This window comes from Garra rufa, chromosome 13 (assembly GCF_049309525.1).
Source record: "Garra rufa chromosome 13, GarRuf1.0, whole genome shotgun sequence".
Taxonomy (NCBI): Eukaryota; Metazoa; Chordata; class Actinopteri; order Cypriniformes; family Cyprinidae; genus Garra; species Garra rufa.
Genome location: NC_133373.1, coordinates 46,084,386 through 46,104,950, shown reverse-complemented (window position 1 = coordinate 46,104,950; position 20,565 = coordinate 46,084,386). Strand labels below are relative to the sequence as shown.

The following is a 20,565-nucleotide window of genomic DNA, read 5'->3' as shown; positions in this document are numbered from 1 at the left end:
CCGGCACTTCTGCCATATTTAATGAATGCAAGCGGAGTCGGGCTACGTTAGGATTGTTGCTGTGTGGTTGATGCGTAAAGCCACATACGAGCGAAAATGGCGTATTAAATGCACGTCAAACACATGCATAATTGCATTTCATATGTACTCCAAAGTTAATTTCAGCTTGTTAATAGCACGCCAAATAGATACAGAAAGTCGTGCTAGTGCGCATTTGCATGAGACCAGGCTCTCCAATCAGTACAGGCCAAACTCCTAAAAAGTCAAAGGATCCTGAAGGCATTCAAACAGGAAGTTAAAAACAACGATAATAATGCAGGGAATAGTGACTTATGTCCAGATGCCGGTAAATGATTCTTTTCAGTGATTGAATCATGATCATAATTCAGGATTTTTTTTTTCAGTTATTATTTCATATTACTTTGGTTATCTGATAACAGAAATATTACATCAAAACAATGGAAACAGTTTTGTTGAGAACGTGGCTGCATCAAATGACAGTATGTGGGCACTGAGAGGCAAACAAATGTAATAATAAATGTAGATTTTGCATGTTCAGAAGAAGTGAGCTGCCCTGTCCTGCAAATAATGTAAACAGGCTTGTGTAAGTAAATTGCTCAGTGCAAAGAAAGAGAAGTAATGGGAACCTGGTGTTTCTATGTTCTTTTTTTCATGTGTCTAATAGACATGAACAAGTTATTTGAAAAACATCTATGACATTTGAAACAAGTTAGTCTAGTCAAGTATGGTTTCACTGATAATAAACACATATTTGCTTAAAGCATCCATGCCAATGTTGATTAGAGTACTAAAAACTTTAAAAAGTGTTAATTTAAGGTACATTTAGAACAGATAAAAATGTGCGATTAATCGCGAGTTAACACAAGACAACCATGCGATTAATCGCAATTAAAAATTTTAATCGATTGACAGCCCTAGTCTTAAGTGAACGTAAACAGGTGAGAAAGAAAACGCATGTTCAGTGTTAAAGAGACAGCCATCTAATAAACGTGCCGTCTGTCGTTAATGTTAATCAAAGAACAAAAGAAAATCATTAAAATTACGAAAGATATTCAGTCAGTTAATGTTTTATTAACAAAGTTCGGGAGGAGCGCGTCAGATACTTAGCCTAATTAACACAAGTGGAACGCACTCAAGTTAATCTACATCAGATATAAATACAGTTGACTTGCCTCTACCCATTTGATGGTTTATCAGCATCCCTCCACCACCTTATCTCCTCATTCCGAGTTCTTTTTAAACCTATACGGGAGGCTACTCTAGGTTCGGGCCATTCCCGAGCTCGGAGGCCTTCCCTAGACAGCCCGCCAAACATGCTTTACGTACTTCACCTAATTATATGCAAGTGTGAACTCATGAAATGAGGGCTAATCAATATTTTATTTATGAAAGAAAACCATTGCCTGGGTTGTACCTGGCATTTGATCAGTTTTGTTTATGCTATTGCTAATTGATTTGTTTGTTTCCATTTTATTACTAGTCTTTAACATTTTAAGGTTTTACATTTATATTATTCTAGTTGTTGTTTTTCTGAAGGAAAGGAATAAATACATTAAAAAGACAGAATATACATTTGACATCTAAATGTTTGACATAACTTTTTAATGGATTTTTATCTTATTGGAATCGTCGTTAGGAATAGATCAAATTCAAACGATACATTGCAGATAATGAGCTCAGACGGTAGCAACTACCTCGCCTTGGTTCCGTACGGATTATTTTATCAGAGAATATTTGTTTTTGACATGACTGACTAAATTTCAGACTACACACTTAAAATATTCTATACGAATATTTCTCATGTCTGTGTCAAGCATGTTCTAAGAATCTATACAGAGTAGTTTTATTTTTATTTTAGGGAGATCATGAACAAGGCCACCAATTCAAACACTGCATTGTTCTTTTGTAGACCCATGAATAATGTCAAATAATGCACCTTATTAAAGGGAAGTGTCGTTGTACAATGTTAAAGGAGAACTCCGGTGTGATTTTGACCTAAAGTGTATTGAATCATGATACCGAGTGTAAACGTACCTTGCATATCTCATCTCGTCTTGTCCACTGCTGTCCGAAATCTGGGGTCAGTTAGCCGATGCTCACAACAGCTTGTCAATGATATTCAATCGGGCATCGAAGGAGCCATGTAAATAAATCACTGTTTTACGCCATTTACGAGGCACAAAGTAGCTCCAGACTTCATTGGTAGACTTCCAAGGGCCCTGACATTTAAAACGAGACATTGAGAACTTAGAAAAAGCACCGGTAGTTTATTTACAAGTAGATTTATACAGACAGTAACCGCAAGAAGTTTAGCTGCCGCCGCCATCTTAAATGTAGTCACGATAAGTCGAGTGTCGAGCACCAAGGAAACTACAACCTGGTACGTTGATAAGCTGATAAATTCCTTGGTGATCGACACTCGACTTATCGTGACTACATTTAAGATGGCGGCGGCCGCTAAACTCCTTGCCGTTACTGTCTGTATAAATCTACTTGTAAATAAACTACCGGTGCTTTTTCTAAGTTCTCAATGTCTCGTTTTAAATGTCAGGGCCCTTGGAAGTCTACCAATGAAGTCTGGAGCTACTTTGTGCCTCGTAAATGGCGTAAAACAGTGATTTATTTACATGGCTCCTTCGATGCCCGATTGAATATCATTGACAAGCTGTTGTGAGCATCGGCTAACTGACCCCAGATTTCGGACAGCAGTGGACAAGACGAGATGAGATATGCAAGGTACGTTTACACTCGGTATCATGATTCAATACACTTTAGGTCAAAATCACACCGGAGTTCTCCTTTAACTCAATGGGTAAAAAAAAAGGTCAGTTTTTTTTTTTGTATTGTTTTTTTTATTTTTATTGCAGTTCCGCACTCCCCTTAAACGGCATTCCTGATTTGTAAAACGTACAATACAAAAGAACCTGCACCAAATATGTTCATCTGTATATACAGGTGCATCCCAAAAAATTTGAATATCATCGTAGTTGGGTTTTTTTTTTTTCACTTTTTTTTTATTGTAACTTAAAAAAAAATCTTTCATATGTTCTGGATTCATTACATGTAAAGTAAAACGATTTTTCTATTTTGATAATTAGAGCGTACAACTCATGAAAGTCAAATTCAGCGTCTCAAAATGTTGGAAAATTTACATTTGAGTTTCATTAAATGACCATACCTACAGTATAAATTCCCGGTATCTCTTGTTCTTTGAAACCACACTAATGGAGAAGACTGCTGACTTGGCATTGGTCCAGGAGACACCCATTGACACCCTCCACACAGAGGGTAAGTTACAGAAGGTCATTACTAAATGGGGTGGCTGTTTAGAGAGTGCTTTATCAAAGCATATTAAATGCAAAGTTGACTGGAAGAAAGAAATTGAGTAGGCAAAGGTGCACAAGCAGCAGGCATGACTGTTAGCTTGAGAATACTGTCAAACAAAGCCGATTCAAACACTTAGGAGAGCTTCAGTAGGAGTGGGCTGAAGCCGGAGTTAGCACATCAAGAGTCTCCACACTCAGACATCTTCAGGAAAAGCACTACCAAGCCACTTCTGAAACAGAAACAACATCAGAAGCATATTACCTGAGCTTAGAAGAAAATTAACTGGAATGTTGCTCAGTGGTCCAAAGTCCTCTTTTCAGATAAAAGTAATTTTTGCATTTCATGTTGAAATCATGATCCCAGAGTCTGGAGGAAGCCTGGAGAGGCACAGAAGTCCATTGAGAAGATTCTGAAGTCAGTAATACCATGGGGTGCCTTGACGTCTGCTGGTGTTGGTCCACTGTGTTTTACAGTATCAAGTGCAAAGTCAATGTAGCGTCTACCAAGAGATTTTGGAGCATTTTATGCTTTCATCTGCTGACAAGCTTTATGAAGATGCTGCTTTCCTTTTCCAGCAGGACTTTAGCACCTGCCCACAGTGCCAAAACCACTTCCAAGTTGTTTTGCTGACCATGATATTACCGTGCTTTATTGGCCAGCCAACATGCCTGACCGGAACCCCATTGAGAATCTGTTGGCTATTTTCAAGAGAAAGATGAGAAACAGTGGATCCAACAATATACAGGCGATCTGAAGGTTCAGTAGTGCCTCAGCAGTGCCACAGGCTGATCACTTACACGCCACACCTCACTGATGCTGTCATTTGTGTGCTGCTGAGCAAGAATTGAGTACATAAATGAACATACTCTAAAGAACTTGAACTTATGTTTTGCAAATCCTTTTTTGTTGATTGATCTTTGCAAGTATTGTAATATTTTGAGATACTGGATTTTTGACTTGAGCTGTACGTTCTAATCTTCAAAATTAAAACAAAAAAACTTAAGGAATGTTTAACTTTACATGTAATTAATCAATGAATCTAGAATATATTAAAGTTTCAGTTTTTGAAATAAGTTGCAAACAAAAACCTTTTAGGATATTCCAATTTGAGATGCACCTGTATTTTAACATGCATGTTCCCATCTGTGTCATGTTGCTGTGTTTATCAGTACATGACAAAATCATTGGTAATATTTTGATGGTCCTTTTTGAACATTATGTTGACAATTAATGTTACACTTACATGTCAACTAACTTATTAGAAATCTGTCTACTTAATATCCTCTAACTCTTTGTGATGGTCTCCCAACAAAGTTAGTAGACATGTAGAGGCAATGTTACTTAATGTTGATTTTTTTTTTAAGTCCATTTCTCATATAGCTGTCTGTTTGTCTTTCAGATTTTTGTTTTCTTTCAGTTCTGATGATTTAACTATTCTTTTTTTTTTTTTCCTGTATACTTAGGCAAACAAACTGCAGTCAAAAGAAGCTGGACATCAGATGAATGTGCTGCAGTCGAAAGGCACCTAAGGAAATTCATTGTGAGAAACCAAGTTCCAGGGAAAATGGACTGTCAGCATTGCGTTGATGCAGAAGCTGAAGTTTTAGTAAATCGAGACTGGAAGGCAGTGAAATATTTCATCAAAAACCGCATTTCTTCCATAAGAAAAAAAGTACATTAAAATGCGGGTATTTCAGCCTTCCTACAAGCGTTCACCTCGGGGAAACAAGTTCTAATTGTTTTCAACTAAAGGTTAGTTCCCCAAATCAGCATTTTTAGGGAATGTGGTGGGAAGAGCAAATGACAGACACAGTGGGTGTAGAGTCAGGCCTTGGAGAGGCTTTTATTAAACATAAGAAAATTAAAGTGTCCAAAGGAGGGGAAAGTGTCCAAAATAAACAGGGAATTTGGTGTCCCCTTCGTGCAGGGGATTCCTTGAAGCGACAGTGTTCGATAGGGAAGGGTCCAGTAAGGGATGAAGTCCAGAGGCCGCACACGCTGCCCTCTCAGGACACTAGCGTGCAGGCACAGGGAAGAGACCGGTCTCTCAAGGAGAGGCACGCCTGGCATTTAAGCAGCGGCAGTGATGAGGCTTCATTAACATCAGGTGTGCCTCATCACATCAAGCTGTTTTGGTGCCACTCCCCACCGCCCCCACCCCCAAGCGACATCCAGCCTCCGCCCACACGGTGCGCTACCTTCCTCAACTAGGCTCCAGCGGTTGGAGTGGGTGGGGATACCTCTCTGAAGCAATGCTCCCTCTCGAAACGCACTGAAACAGGGACAGAAAAACTGGGATTTAGTCGACAGCCTCAACCAACCGCAGGATAAGTGATACTAAATTAAACGGCCTCCCAGCTGCAAAAGGGGCAAGTGCTATCTCCTTCAAAAAATCATCAGATGTTGCCCTACTGTGCTGTCTAAGCTCCGCCTTGCCTGCATTCTCCACCAGTGTGGCTTAGACAGCACAGTAGGGCAACATCTGATGATGTCATTCCCTCTCGCTCACAAAAGTTTGAAGATAGCACTTGCCCCTTTTGCAGCTGGGAGGACTAAATCCCAGTTTTTCTGTCCCTGTTTCAGTGCGTTTCGAGAGGGAGCATTGCTTCAGAGAGGTATCCCCACCCACTCCAACCGCTGGAGCCTAGTTGAGGAAGGTAGCGCACCGTGTGGGTGGAGGCTGGATGTCGCTTGGGGGTGGGGGCGGTGGGGAGTGGCACCAAAACAGCTTGATGTGATGAGGCACACCTGATGTGAATGAAGCCTCATCACCGCCGCTGCTTAAATGCCAGGCGTGCCTCTCCTCGAGAGACCGGTCTCTTCCCTGTGCCTGCACGCTAGTGTCCTGAGAGGGCAGCGTGTGCGGCCTCTGGACTTCATCCCTTACTGGACCCTTCCCTATCGAACACTGTCGCTTCTTCAAGGAATCCCCTGCACGAAGAGGACACCAAATTCCCTGTTTTTTGTTGGACACTTTCCCCTCCTTTGGACACTTTTCTTTTGTTTAATAAAAGCCTCTCCTAGGCCTGACTCTACACCCACTGTGTCTGTCATTTGCTCTTCCCACCACAGGAAAAAAGTTATGTATTCCAAAGGCAAAGTTCAGTTGGGTCAACTAACCCTTTAATGTTTTTTAAAATACGAAAGAAAAACATTGACGACCGAGGAAAATCTCTTTTTTTATGTTCAGTTTTTTATATCAAGGAAAAAGGCTGTTGTGAATCCTTATTAAAGCATGTTCTTCGACATCAAATTGACCAAAGATTTGACCAAAGTGTTTTTAGTATTCATTTGAAATGTAAAATGCAGTCTAACCTCTTTTTGTATGGAACTGTCCATTGTGTATTGTTACCAAATACATTTTCATTGAGGACATATGTTGTACTTTTTTATCTTTTTTTTTTTTTTTTTTTTACTGTGCGTCTAAAATATTACTCATGGCGTGTACAAAAGGAAAAACATGTTTTCAAGTCATTTTCTTTACAGTGCTTACATTGCCCCAATTCAGCTTTATAGGGAAAAATTATGTATTTCACATTCTCAATTCTTTGTTCCTTGGATGAATGGTGAGGTCTATGTTAACTTAATTGTCTTTAGGCACTGTTAAATAAAACAAAGGTTACTGGCTAGGAACACAATTTCAATAGAAATGGAGAAAAATACCCAGGGAGAAACCAAGATCCCTCTATCAACACTGCATTATAGGAGTCCATTCCATGACCAGTACTATGCAGGTAAAGTTCAGTTGGATCAAAATTTGAGTACTCAGATTTTAGAAGAAACTAGGATTTGAGATCTGTTAAGCTGGAAGTAATTTCTCTAAATGCCATTTTAGATGTTTTCTGCCTCATATGTAGCTCAGCCAATCATAGGAGTGACAAAGCTAATAGGTTTGTGAGCTAATTAATTTAAAAGATATAAATTCTAATCTATAAAATATGATAATCAAAGCCAAACTAATGTAAATTTCCAGATAGTACCTTTTGTTCCCCGTTAGGATATAAAAACTAGAAATATGTGTGTATCTGTAATAGCGGACCTCACAAGTTCTAAATGTTTAAACCCGAACCCCACAAGTGACTCAGAAACAGACATGGAGAAATTTTTGTTTGAATTTTGTTACATTTAAGTGATATTTATTATTAAAAACTGGTCATAATCTTGCTTGATTTTTTATACATGCATAGATCCACTGGAAATGGTGGACCCCATAATTTGGTAAAAAACGATGGACCCCCTTATGGGAGAAAAACAAGTATGTGTGTGTGTGTGTGTGTGTGTGTGTGTGTGTGTGTGTGTGTGTGTGTGTGTGTGTGTGCGTGTGTGTGTGTGTGTGTGAGAGTGTGTGAGTGTGTGAGTGTGTGTGTGTGTGTGTGTGTGTGTGTGTGTCTGTCTGTGTGTGTGTGTGTGTGTGTCTGTCTGTCTGTGTGTGTGTGTGTGTGTGTGTGTGTGTGTGTGTGTGTGTGTGTGTGTGTGTGTGTGTGTGTGTGTGTGTGAGAGTGTGTGTGTGTGTGTGTGTGTGTGTACTTGTATTTCTTACTTTGTTGGGCCCGGTGACAAGGAGCCCACCAACAGTGTGGGGTCCAACAGCCTTGTGGGGCCCAAAATAGTGGGCCCCACACCGATTTTCATTTAAACAGCCTCATAAGCCTCTCCTGGTGTGTCTCATGCCTTTTTTTCACTTTCCCCACAAGGTGACAAAGTATGGTTCTGTGTGTATGTGTGTTTGCGCTCTCTATCGCCCCCATATCTCAAAGTGCGGTAGTGCCGCAGATACACACTACCGGAAGTGTGTGTTATTTTAGCTCACGGAAAGGGAGGAGCTGTTTAGTTTCTGTGATTGACAGTGTTAATTCCTTATTTTACATCTATAATTTAACGTGTTTCAACTCTGTACCAAGGGAAAAAATACTTAATGTGAGCAACAGGTAGGTTTATATTATTTTACTGCATTTGAGTTTCGTGTCAATTACTACCCATATCAACAGAACGATGCTTAATGAAAAACCTTTTTAATCACACGGCTAATTGCTAATAGTTCACGGAAAGGGAGGGGTCGTTTATATTCGGTTACGCGCGTTATCAACCGGAAGTTCAATGCGGTTTAACGTCGAACAGACGAACTTCACTCTTCTTGAGAGCAGCAGGTAAGTTAGGTTTATATTATTTGACTGTACATTTGATGTAGTTTTGTGTCAATTCCTACTCATATCAGTAGAATGGTGCTTAATGAAGTAAAGTGACCATTGTACTGAGATCGCTCGTTGTTAATAGCACATGGAAAGACGGACTTTTCTGGATTTCTGCATTTTCAAGTGGATGTAAACGGAAGAATCTCTTCAGGTGAATAACAGGTAGGTTTATGTTATTTGACTTTGTACATGATGTAGTTTCGTTCAAATGCTTTCTCCGTTTCGTAACGTATGAAATTGATGGTTAATAATAATGATGTGCTAGTTTATTCAGATCGCTAGCGTTAGCTTGCTAATCTTATCTCTAGACTAATAATGGTGTTGACAGCAGAAGAAAGAAGCATGTTTTATTGCAGTTGATAATTTGACTACGTATTTTTTGGTAACACTTTACAGTAAGTTTCATTAGTTAGTTACTTTTGTTAACATGAACTAAGAAGAACAATACTACTACAGCATTTATTAATCTTAATGTAAATTTCAATATCTACTAATGCATTATTAAAATCAAAAGTTGTGCTTGTTAACATTAAATAATGTTCTGTGAATTAACTTGACCTAACAATGAACGACTGTATTTTAATATAATTAACATTAGTTAAGATTAATTAATGCTTTAATATATGTATTGTTGATTATGTTAGTTGATACATTAATGCCAGTGACAGCTCCACTTGAATATTAATGACTTGAATTTGCTTGTTTTTTGTCTCTCATGCTAAATTCATACTTTTTCTTTGTGGATGTGTCTGTATTTTATTTTATAAAAAGCTATAATGTCCAAAAGAAGAAAGAGGATACGGCCTGCTGACGAAGCAAGGACCTATATTTTGTCTTCATGTGACAAACCAGAGTTTGTGGAAAGATATATAGATAGAAACAAAGGTATGTTGATGTGAATTTATCAGTACCTCTCATTTGCATACACTTACATAATAATGTATACCATTGTAGTTGGAAATGGTAAATTAGTAGAGTTTTCTTTCTTTCTTTCTTTCTTTCCTATTTGTTTACATTCGGTTAATACTCTGAATCCCTAGTTTCACCTCCAAAAGTGTCAAGGCAACAACTTTTTCCCCAAATTAAGTGTCTTTCTAATTATGTCTTTATAGGTAGAGGAGTATTTGCTAACCAGCCTGTTGAACCGGGAGCTTTTGTCTTGGAATACAAGGGGGAACTCGTTGCTGCAGAGGAATTCCAGGCGAGACACTACACAGAGTTACAGAGTACATTTCTATTTGATTTTGAGTGGCAGCAACGTCACTGGTGGTAAGTATGTACAGATGCATGTTTTGAGACATCTGGGAAACATGTATGCCATGCAACACACTTCTGAATAGTTAATGAGCAAAAGCATAATCAGCAGTTAATTCCGATAATACAGCCCCTGTGTACTCAATTCTATGGGTGATTTTAATGTTTTTCTGTCTGTTCTGTGGTCCTCGGCAGTTTTAAGTTAATATACTCCGCAATGGTATTTGGAGCAATATGCTGTACATTATCAACATTCAAAACTTGAGTTTCACTACAGGGCGACTTTAACATTTTAGGCTGATGATAAGCACTTTTGTTGATTAGGACTTTCTGCTTTGTATGTCTTACAGTTACAGTTGATGTGTAATTTAAATGTCTCTTTCGTGTAATCTGACCATTTGTGCACATGATATTTAAATATTTAAAGGGTTTTTCTTTAAATGAACTTACAAAGTTTTTTTTATACCTTTTAGTATTGATGCATCCAAAGAAGATGGCTCTCTGGGAAGACTATGCAATGACAATCACAAATCTCCCAACTGCTCTATGAAAAAAATCATAGTAAATAACAGGCCCCATTTGTGTCTATTTGCCATGAAAAGAATTGAAATCGGAAGTGAAATTGAATATAACTATGGTGATGCACAATGGCCATGGCGTAACAAGGTGAGTTAGACTAACACAACTACTTTTTTGGGTGTGTGTGTGTGTATATATATATATATATATATATATATATACACACACACACAGAAATTTACTTTTTTTTTGTCTGATTTGCAGGGTCCAAAGAAGCAGTCTTCTGCTCTACAGACCGACTCGTCCCCAACAGATCACCCATCCGATGATGACCCCAAAATGGATGATGAAATCACACAGGTAAAAGAGTAATGTAGACAATCATCTCAAACTATTGAGCTCTTAGATTTCATAGTTTCTATTAAAGAAACAGGTTCACACTATGTTTATCATCATTGGGTGATATGTTAGAGTTCTGATTGAGGAAACAGTTAGTGTGCAGCAGGACAGTAAAACTAGAAAGGTTTCTGTCAGGTTAAGCGTCACACACGCATTTCTAGTCTTGGCCTTATGGGGTCCTTATACACACACACACACATTTCTAGTCTTGGCCTTATGGGGTCCTTATACACACAAATTTCTAGTCTTGGCCTTATGGGGCCCTCACGTATGGATCTCATTCAAAGTGATTTTAATTAATTGGAACAGCTCCTGTCATTATTTAAACTGAACTTATTGCAGGTAGAATTCAACACTTTACAAGCTGCTACATGTTCAGGTTGAGTATTTTAGATGTAATCCATTGCACGATATTAAATCTTGCTGTGACACTAGCTGTTAGCTCTAGGAAGGATCTGTAAATGGGTTTAGATTTCAACTATATGCTAGTTGAGAGACTGTTTTTACATGAGATAACATGTGTCTCTTGTAAATGCCTGAATACACTACACTTGTCAGTTCTTCACAGGTTCTTGTTCTGTTTTTGTCTGATTTGCAGGGTCCAAAGAAGCAGTCTTCTGCTCTACAGACCGACTCGTCCCCAACAGATCACCCATCCGATGATGACCCCAAAATGGATGATGAAATCACACAGGTAAAAGAGTAATGTAGACAATCATCTCAAACTATTGAGCTCTTAGATTTCATAGTTTCTATTAAAGAAACAGGTTCACACTATGTTTATCATCATTGGGTGATATGTTAGAGTTCTGATTGAGGAAACAGTTAGTGTGCAGCAGGACAGTAAAACTAGAAAGGTTTCTGTCAGGTTAAGCGTCACACACACATTTCTAGTCTTGACCTTATGGGGTCCTTATACACACAAATTTCTAGTCTTGGCCTTATGGGGCCCTCACGTATGGATCTCATTCAAAGTGATTTTAATTAATTGGAACAGCTCCTGTCATTATTTAAACTGAACTTATTGCAGGTAGAATTCAACACTTTACAAGCTGCTACATGTTCAGGTTGAGTATTTTAGATGTAATCCATTGCACGATATTAAATCTTGCTGTGACACTAGCTGTTAGCTCTAGGAAGGATCTGTAAATGGGTTTAGATTTCAACTATATGCTAGTTGAGAGACTGTTTTTACATGAGATAACATGTGTCTCTTGTAAATGCCTGAATACACTACACTTGTCAGTTCTTCACAGGTTCTTGTTCTGTTTTTGTCTGATTTGCAGGGTCCAAAGAAGCAGTCTTCTGCTCTACAGACCGACTCGTCCCCAACAGATCACCCATCCGATGATGACCCCAAAATGGATGATGAAATCACACAGGTAAAAGAGTAATGTAGACAATCATCTCAAACTATTGAGCTCTTAGATTTCATAGTTTCTATTAAAGAAACAGGTTCACACTATGTTTATCATCATTGGGTGATATGTTAGAGTTCTGATTGAGGAAACAGTTAGTGTGCAGCAGGACAGTAAAACTAGAAAGGTTTCTGTCAGGTTAAGCGTCACACACGCATTTCTAGTCTTGGCCTTATGGGGTCCTTATACACACACACACACATTTCTAGTCTTGGCCTTATGGGGTCCTTATACACACACACATTTCTAGTCTTGGCCTTATGGGGCCCTCACGTATGGATCTCATTCAAAGTGATTTTAATTAATTGGAACAGCACCTGTCATTATTTAAACTGAACTTATTGCAGGTAGAATTCAACACTTTACAAGCTGCTACATGTTCAGGTTGAGTATTTTAGATGTAATCCATTGCACGATATTAAATGATGCTGTGACACTAGCTGTTAGCTCTAGGAAGGATCTGTAAATGGGTTTAGATTTCAACTATATGCTAGTTGAGAGACTATGAGATAACATGTGTCTCTTGTAAATGCCTGAATACATTACACTTGTCAGTTCTTCACAGGTTCTTGTTCTGTTTTTGTCTGATTTGCAGGGTCCAAAGAAGCAGTCTTCTGCTCTACAGACCGACTCGTCCCCAACAGATCACCCATCCGATGATGACCCCAAAATGGATGATGAAATCACACAGGTAAAAGAGTAATGTAGACAATCATCTCAAACTATTGAGCTCTTAGATTTCATAGTTTCTATTAAAGAAACAGGTTCACACTATGTTTATCATCATTGGGTGATATGTTAGAGTTCTGATTGAGGAAACAGTTAGTGTGCAGCAGGACAGTAAAACTAGAAAGGTTTCTGTCAGGTTAAGCGTCACACACACATTTCTAGTCTTGACCTTATGGGGTCCTTATACACACAAATTTCTAGTCTTGGCCTTATGGGGCCCTCACGTATGGATCTCATTCAAAGTGATTTTAATTAATTGGAACAGCTCCTGTCATTATTTAAACTGAACTTATTGCAGGTAGAATTCAACACTTTACAAGCTGCTACATGTTCAGGTTGAGTATTTTAGATGTAATCCATTGCACGATATTAAATCTTGCTGTGACACTAGCTGTTAGCTCTAGGAAGGATCTGTAAATGGGTTTAGATTTCAACTATATGCTAGTTGAGAGACTGTTTTTACATGAGATAACATGTGTCTCTTGTAAATGCCTGAATACACTACACTTGTCAGTTCTTCACAGGTTCTTGTTCTGTTTTTGTCTGATTTGCAGGGTCCAAAGAAGCAGTCTTCTGCTCTACAGACCGACTCGTCCCCAACAGATCACCCATCCGATGATGACCCCAAAATGGATGATGAAATCACACAGGTAAAAGAGTAATGTAGACAATCATCTCAAACTATTGAGCTCTTAGATTTCATAGTTTCTATTAAAGAAACAGGTTCACACTATGTTTATCATCATTGGGTGATATGTTAGAGTTCTGATTGAGGAAACAGTTAGTGTGCAGCAGGACAGTAAAACTAAAAAGGTTTCTGTCAGGTTAAGCGTCACACACACATTTCTAGTCTTGGCCTTATGAGGCCCTCAACCCAAAGTAATGATTTTACAGTTAAGTTCACACACACACATTTCTAGTCTTGACCTTATGGGGTCCTTATACACACACACACATTTCTAGTCTTGGCCTTATGGGGTCCTTATACACACAAATTTCTAGTCTTGGCCTTATGGGGCCCTCACGTATGGATCTCATTCAAAGTGATTTTAATTAATTGGAACAGCACCTGTCATTATTTAAACTGAACTTATTGCAGGTAGAATTCAACACTTTACAAGCTGCTACATGTTCAGGTTGAGTATTTTAGATGTAATCCATTGCACGATATTAAATGATGCTGTGACACTAGCTGTTAGCTCTAGGAAGGATCTGTAAATGGGTTTAGATTTCAACTATATGCTAGTTGAGAGACTGTTTTTACATGAGATAACATGTGTCTCTTGTAAATGCCTGAATACATTACACTTGTCAGTTCTTCACAGGTTCTTGTTCTGTTTTTGTCTGATTTGCAGGGTCCAAAGAAGCAGTCTTCTGCTCTACAGACCGACTCGTCCCCAACAGATCACCCATCCGATGATGACCCCAAAATGGATGATGAAATCACACAGGTAAAAGAGTAATGTAGACAATCATCTCAAACTATTGAGCTCTTAGATTTCATAGTTTCTATTAAAGAAACAGGTTCACACTATGTTTATCATCATTGGGTGATATGTTAGAGTTCTGATTGAGGAAACAGTTAGTGCGCAGCAGGACAGTAAAACTAGAAAGGTTTCTGTCAGGTTAAGCGTCACACACACATTTCTAGTCTTGGCCTTATGGGGCCCTCAACCCAAAGTAATGATTTTACAGTTAAGTTCACACACACACATTTCTAGTCTTGGCCTTATGGGGTCCTTATACACACACATTTCTAGTCTTGGCCTTATGGGGTCCTTATACACACACACACATTTCTAGTCTTGGCCTTATGGGGTCCTTATACACACACACACATTTCTAGTCTTGGCCTTATGGGGCCCTCACGTATGGATCTCATTCAAAGTGATTTTAATTAATTGGAACAGCACCTGTCATTATTTAAACTGAACTTATTGCAGGTAGAATTCAACACTTTACAAGCTGCTACATGTTCAGGTTGAGTATTTTAGATGTAATCCATTGCACGATATTAAATGTTGCTGTGACACTAGCTGTTAGCTCTAGGAAAGAACATTTAGCTATTTAATTGTAATTGTTGGCATTTTTGTGGCTTATCTGATTTAACATTGAACTTCTTTAGTACTTGGATGGTGTACTGTAGCTTCCACTTTCTATTCCAGTTGTTCTCAGTGGGAAATTAAAACACTTATACATTGCCTTTTCCCTGATCTGCATTTGTGTGACTTTTTCTCTAGCTTCTGTGGAATGCTGTTTGGCTCTGTTTTCTTTCAGATTCATAAACACCCCAATGTTGAAGTCTCATTTATTCATCATGTTTAAAGTATTTTCCGTTATATTGATATTTATACCGTTTTTAGGCAGAACTGAATCAAAAACTAAACAGCTGAACAGTGACAACTGACTGACAATTGTTCAACACTAAACAATGACAGTATTTAAGAAGAATTAAAATGATTTGATTTGACAAACTAAACAAATTTAATAATTATCTTCTCAATAGACAGAACTGAGAAGGAACTGACTTCAACAGGAAATATATAATTCCATGATTCAAGCTGATCAATGAAAAGCTGCTTCAAAACTATTTTTATTGTATAAAGCGCTATAGAAATGAAGCTAAACTGACTCAACTTTAGATGGCCGTTCACTCTGTCAAACTAGATAAATGTTGTTGTTATTAGGTTCTTGCCCAAGTGTTTGTGCTAAATTAGTACACTGCTTATACATATATGGTTCCAGTTAACTCTTAATACATATGTTTAATTATATTCAGGTGTTTACTGGAGGGTTTGGCCTAGTAAATTATTCAGAAAGTGATGAGACTGATGAGGATAAAGACAACCCTACCTCTCCACCCTCTGGTGTTGTTCAACAGAAGACAAGGAATGGAAACATTCAGGTATTCCTCCGATGCAGTACTTAAAATTCTTGTGTAAAGTTTATGTAAATGGCTCAAACATCATTTGCCTGTGGCTGATTTTAATAGTGTGAGCAAAAATGTATAACCATATATTAAAATCACTCTTTTTGGCAGATGGATGCGGTTCCTGATTATTCTGAGCCTCTGTTTGACTCGAGTGAAAGTATAGTAGATGAAACTGATGAGGATTCCAGTTCGCAATCAGACAGCGAAGTTGTTTCAAAGCTGAGGATGACAAAAAGCATTTTGGTATGCCTCTTAAGCTCTGGTACCAACTATTTGACAGTTAATTTCTACCAAAATATTTTTGTTGTAAATGATTTTGATAGAATGTGAACAATCCTAGCATGACCTAACTCCCTTTTGGCAGATGGACAAGGTACCAGATTTTTCTGTTCCAAGTGATGACAGCACAGATGAGATTGCCACTCCCAAGATGGAAATGGCTCTAGAAAGACCAAAGAGAAGCTTTCTCCGTCCTGTAAGTGATTTTTTTTTTTCATGCTTTGTCACTTAATGGTTGGTGTTCTCAATGTTTTTAGTCCCTTGGTCTAATTTTTAATTACTAGTTTATTTCTTATTTAATTTACTTGTAATAAATTTTTACCTAGCTTCCTTAAAGAATGAATGTCATGCAGTTGACAGTTTTAGTCAGTTTATCGTACTAATGTATTAAAAGAACTCTCAAATAACTTTCATATATGCATAAATTTCATTGCTCGTAAATACAACTAAGAAAATAAACTTAGATGTTAAGAGACATGATGAATGGAAATTGATGGCAACCAACAGTTTTAACGCTTGTGTGTTTGTCCGTTATAAACTTTCATTACATAAAGAAAAAAGTTATTTGAAAAAAATATTTAAATCAATTATATTCCCTGCTGACTTTGTATGTTCACCCACTGGCAAATAAATGGTTGGTCTATAAATGTATTGGTTGATTTTAACAGTGAGAGACAGAATAACATAAGAAAAATGAATTTCAAAAAGTGGAGTCCTAATTTTTATGAGTTTTTTTTCTGAATTTTGTTTTGTCTCTCACTGTTCAAATTAGCCTACCGTTAACATTATACCACTGATCATTTCTTTGTTAGTGGGCAAACATGCAGAGGATTAAATATTGTTTTTCCTCACTGTATCAAGCTCATCAGATCACTCATGTTAAAATAACACATCATTGTTAAAATATTTCTAATATGGACTTTTATTATCTTGCCTAAATGACTTAAATGCTGTCCATTTCCATTCTGTCTCTTCACATCCAAAACTATTCATTTGTGCTCTGATGAACCGTAGTCATTTGTGTTGTAGGTGAGTCTTTTTTTTCCTTCATTTTGGAGAGACTAATCCTGTTAACTTTATTTATTTTTTAAAGATTCAAAGGCATCTTGTAGAATCAGATGACTCGTGTGGCGATAGCGAGGATGAGTATATCCCAGATCCCAGGGAAGAAAGCACAGGGGATAGCAGTGACTGCAGCTTGGAGTTATCACTGAAAAATAAACAAAAGTCAGCTATTACACAGAGCAGAAGCAAGTCAAGTCAGAGCCAATTTCAGTCTTCAAGTCAGAGCAGAAGTGAGTCATCCAGTCAGAGCAGGTGTGAGTCTTCAGGTCAGAGAAGATTTGAAACAAGTCAAGACTCAGTGCAAGATTGCAGATTTTCCAATAGCAGAGATGAAAGAAGCAGAGAGAAAACAACAGCGCGAACATATAGTAACAAAGAGATGAGCATTTCAGTTCCGCTTGAAGAAGAGCCATCCGTCTATGTTAATCCAGTTTTGAAAAAGGAGGATGGTTCTAGAAGATATAACAAGAAACATCATTGCTTGTATTGTGGCCAAGTAGTTCAAAAAATGTCAAGGCACTTGTCGCGTAGACACAGTGATGTGGTCGAGGTTGCGAAGGCATTGAGTTTGCCAAAGAACTCAAAAGAAAGGAGGCTGCAATTAGATTATATACGAAACAAGGGGAACTTTGAACATAATGTTGAAGTTTTGGAGAGCCGGCAAGGCAAACTCATCCCGTGGAAGCAACCCAAAAAAAAAACTGAAGGACAAGAATTTATGCACTGTGTTTACTGCTTTGGGCTCTTCAGAAAAAGAGTCATGTGGCGACATTTTCAAGTCTGCAATTTCAAGCCTCAGGGCAAGTCTTCCAAGCGAGGTAAAACAAGAGTTCAAGCGCTGTGTGCGTTTGCTGAACCTGCTCCAACTGGACTTAGCGACACATACTGGAAGTTCTTAAATGAAATGAATCAGGATGAGGTCGCCGTTGCAATTAAGGAAGACCGCTGCATTCTTGAATATGGATTCAGACTGTTCAACAAGAATGAAAATGTAATTAGCCAACACCAATATATTCGACAAAAACTGAGAGAGCTTGCCAGGCTGGTACTGGAAGCTAAAAAGATGACACACGTGAAGTCCATCAAAGAACTCATAAAACCTGAAAAATACAGTCATGTTGTTAGGGCTGCAAGATGCCTCGCTGGATTCAGTGACAAAACTGGAAAATATCAACGTCCATCGCTTGCTCGCAAAGTTGGGCATGGCTTACATGCATTGGCCATGTTTATCAAATCTGAAGGATTAAAGACGAAAGATCAACAGACAGCCAAAGACGCTGAAGAATTTGCACTGCTATATCAAGAGAGTTGGAAATTTGACATTGCGAGCCAAGCATTAACTCAGCTTAATCAGACCAAGTGGAATTCTCCTCAAATTCTACCGTTCACACAAGATGTCCAAAAACTTCATTCCCATTTGTCTGAGAAACAGCAGACACAACTTGATGCCCTGCGAGAAAATCCTTCTCCCTTAAACTGGAAGGACCTTGCTAAAGTGACCTTGGCACAAGTTATTCTCTTCAACCGCCGTAGAGCAGGAGAGGTATCCCGAATGCCCTTGTCTGTGTACCTGTCAAAGGACACATCAGAAACTCACCAAGATGTTAACCTGGCCCTTACAGCGCTCGAGCAGAAGCTTTGCAAACATTTTGTCCGGATTGCCATAGTAGGAAAGCGAGGAAGGAAAGTCCCTGTTCTCCTTACTCCAGTCATGAGGGAATCCCTTGATGCTTTGACTGAGAAGCGAGAAGAATGTGGAGTGCTGAAAGAAAACTGCTACTTGTTTGCATTGCCGCACTCTGTCCATTATTTGAGGGGTTCTGATTGCATTAGGCAGTTTGTGAACGAATGTGATGACATCAAACATCCAAAAGCGCTAACTTCGACAAAACTAAGGAAACACATTGCTACTCTGTCGACCGTTCTCAACCTGAAAACAACAGAACTCGACCAGTTGGCAGATTTCCTTGGCCACAACATTGAGGTCCACAGAAAGCACTACCGTCTTCCAGAAGGAACCCTCCAGCTTGCTAAAATTAGCAAAGTTCTTTTAGCTTTGGAAAAGGGACGGCTAGGAGAGTTCAAAGGGAAGAATCTGGATGAAATTCAGCTTGATGTGACTGGTATTAAGCCTTTTTTATTTAAAATTTCCTTAAAGGATAGGATTGTCCATCTGTAAATCATTCTCTTTTAGAGAAGTGTATAGAATTTGAATTGAGTAGCAAAATCAAGTTTAGTATAATCGAATTGAATAAGAGTACAAGCATTTGTAATTATATTTATATGTATTTGTCTATTGTTCTGGAAGTGTGCTTCTCCTTTAACATACTGATGGGGAGAGCAGGTTTTATAGTTATAATTGACTATAACTGGACCATTTAAGACCGTCTGTTTTGCTATTTATGTATTATTTTTGACTACTTTTGCAAAGTTGACCACAGTTTCAGCTTTCTGACTCATTCATATTCTATTACTTTTTTTAGAGACTGTTGACCTGGACATGGATGGGTGCTCTCAAGAAGAAGGTATGTTTGTATGATTTATTTTTTTATTATGAATCATCTTATTTAAATATATTTTAAATATTTGTTTAATGGCTTCTTTCACTGTTAGCAATACTAATGTCTCTATAAAAAATTCTCCTTAAAGGGATAGTTCACCCAGAAATGAAAATTTGATGTTTATCTGCTTCCCCTCAGGGTATCCAAGATGTAGGTGACTTTGTTTCCTCAGCAGAACACAAACAAAGATTTTTAACTCAAACCGGTGCAGTCTGTTAGTGATTTAATGGCAGTGGATGGCACCAAACCTTTGAAAGTAACAAAAAACATGCACAGACAAATCCACATTACACCCTGCGGCTCGTGTTGATACATTGATGTCCTAAGACACGAAACAATCGGTTTTTGTGAGAAACTTAACAGTATTTATATAATTTTTTTTTACCTTTGATGCACAGCCACGTCCATCTGTCATGAGCACGAGTTCATCATCCGGCTCGTTACTCGTATAGCGCTCTGGTGTAGAATACGCAAACGCCGGAAGCCATCTGTCGCGTGTATTTATCACTCATTGTTTACACAGTGCACAGAGATTTTGGGTATCGCGGCTATTCAAAATGGTAATTACTTTCTATATGCTGATTGTTCAAACCGATTTAAAGGTAAAAGATTACGTTTGCTTGCATGAACTGATCCGGAATTGTTTTTTATCGCTGATTTCCCCTTTTTGCGTATTCTACACCAGAGCGCGTTCACATGTAACAAGCCGGATGACAATCTCGTGGTCACGACAGATGGACGTGGCTGTGCATCAAAGGTAAAAAAGGATATAAATATTGTTCAGTTTCTCACAAAAGCCGATCGTTTCGTGTCTTAGGACATCAATGTATCGTCACGAGCCGCAGGGTGTAATTTGGAATTGTCTGTGC

At 38.3% G+C, this 20,565-nt stretch overlaps 2 protein-coding genes across 2 annotated transcripts in view; both read left to right on the top strand.

The window, feature by feature from the left end:
- LOC141348591 (uncharacterized) overlaps window positions 1-5,382 on the top strand; it is a 33,197-nt gene extending 27,815 nt beyond the window's left edge. The window contains exon 10 of the mRNA XM_073852865.1: window positions 4,812-5,382. Coding sequence (XP_073708966.1) covers window positions 4,812-5,029 — 218 coding nt within the window. The 3' untranslated portion in view covers window positions 5,030-5,382. The remainder of the gene's footprint in view (window positions 1-4,811) is intronic.
- A 2,510-nt stretch (window positions 5,383-7,892) lies between these two features.
- LOC141348589 (uncharacterized) lies at window positions 7,893-19,640 on the top strand. The gene is made up of 9 exons (XM_073852864.1): window positions 7,893-9,425; window positions 9,653-9,809; window positions 10,268-10,460; window positions 10,578-10,673; window positions 14,215-14,310; window positions 15,639-15,764; window positions 15,900-16,034; window positions 16,156-16,266; window positions 17,164-19,640. The coding sequence occupies exons 1-9, from the start codon at window positions 9,317-9,319 to the stop codon at window positions 19,312-19,314; spliced, it is 3,174 nt and encodes a 1,057-aa protein (XP_073708965.1). The 5' UTR covers window positions 7,893-9,316; the 3' UTR covers window positions 19,315-19,640.
- The last annotated feature ends 925 nt before the right edge of the window (window positions 19,641-20,565 follow it).

Excerpts from the sequence above, each read along its gene's own strand:
- LOC141348589 (XM_073852864.1), top strand. The coding sequence starts at position 9,317 with ATGTCCAAAAGAAGAAAGAGGATACGGCCTGCTGACGAAGCAAGGACC. Across the intron at positions 15,765-15,899 it reads CAAGGAATGGAAACATTCAG|ATGGATGCGGTTCCTGATTA; the intron begins GTATTCCTCCGA and ends TCTTTTTGGCAG. Across the intron at positions 16,035-16,155 it reads GGATGACAAAAAGCATTTTG|ATGGACAAGGTACCAGATTT; the intron begins GTATGCCTCTTA and ends CCCTTTTGGCAG.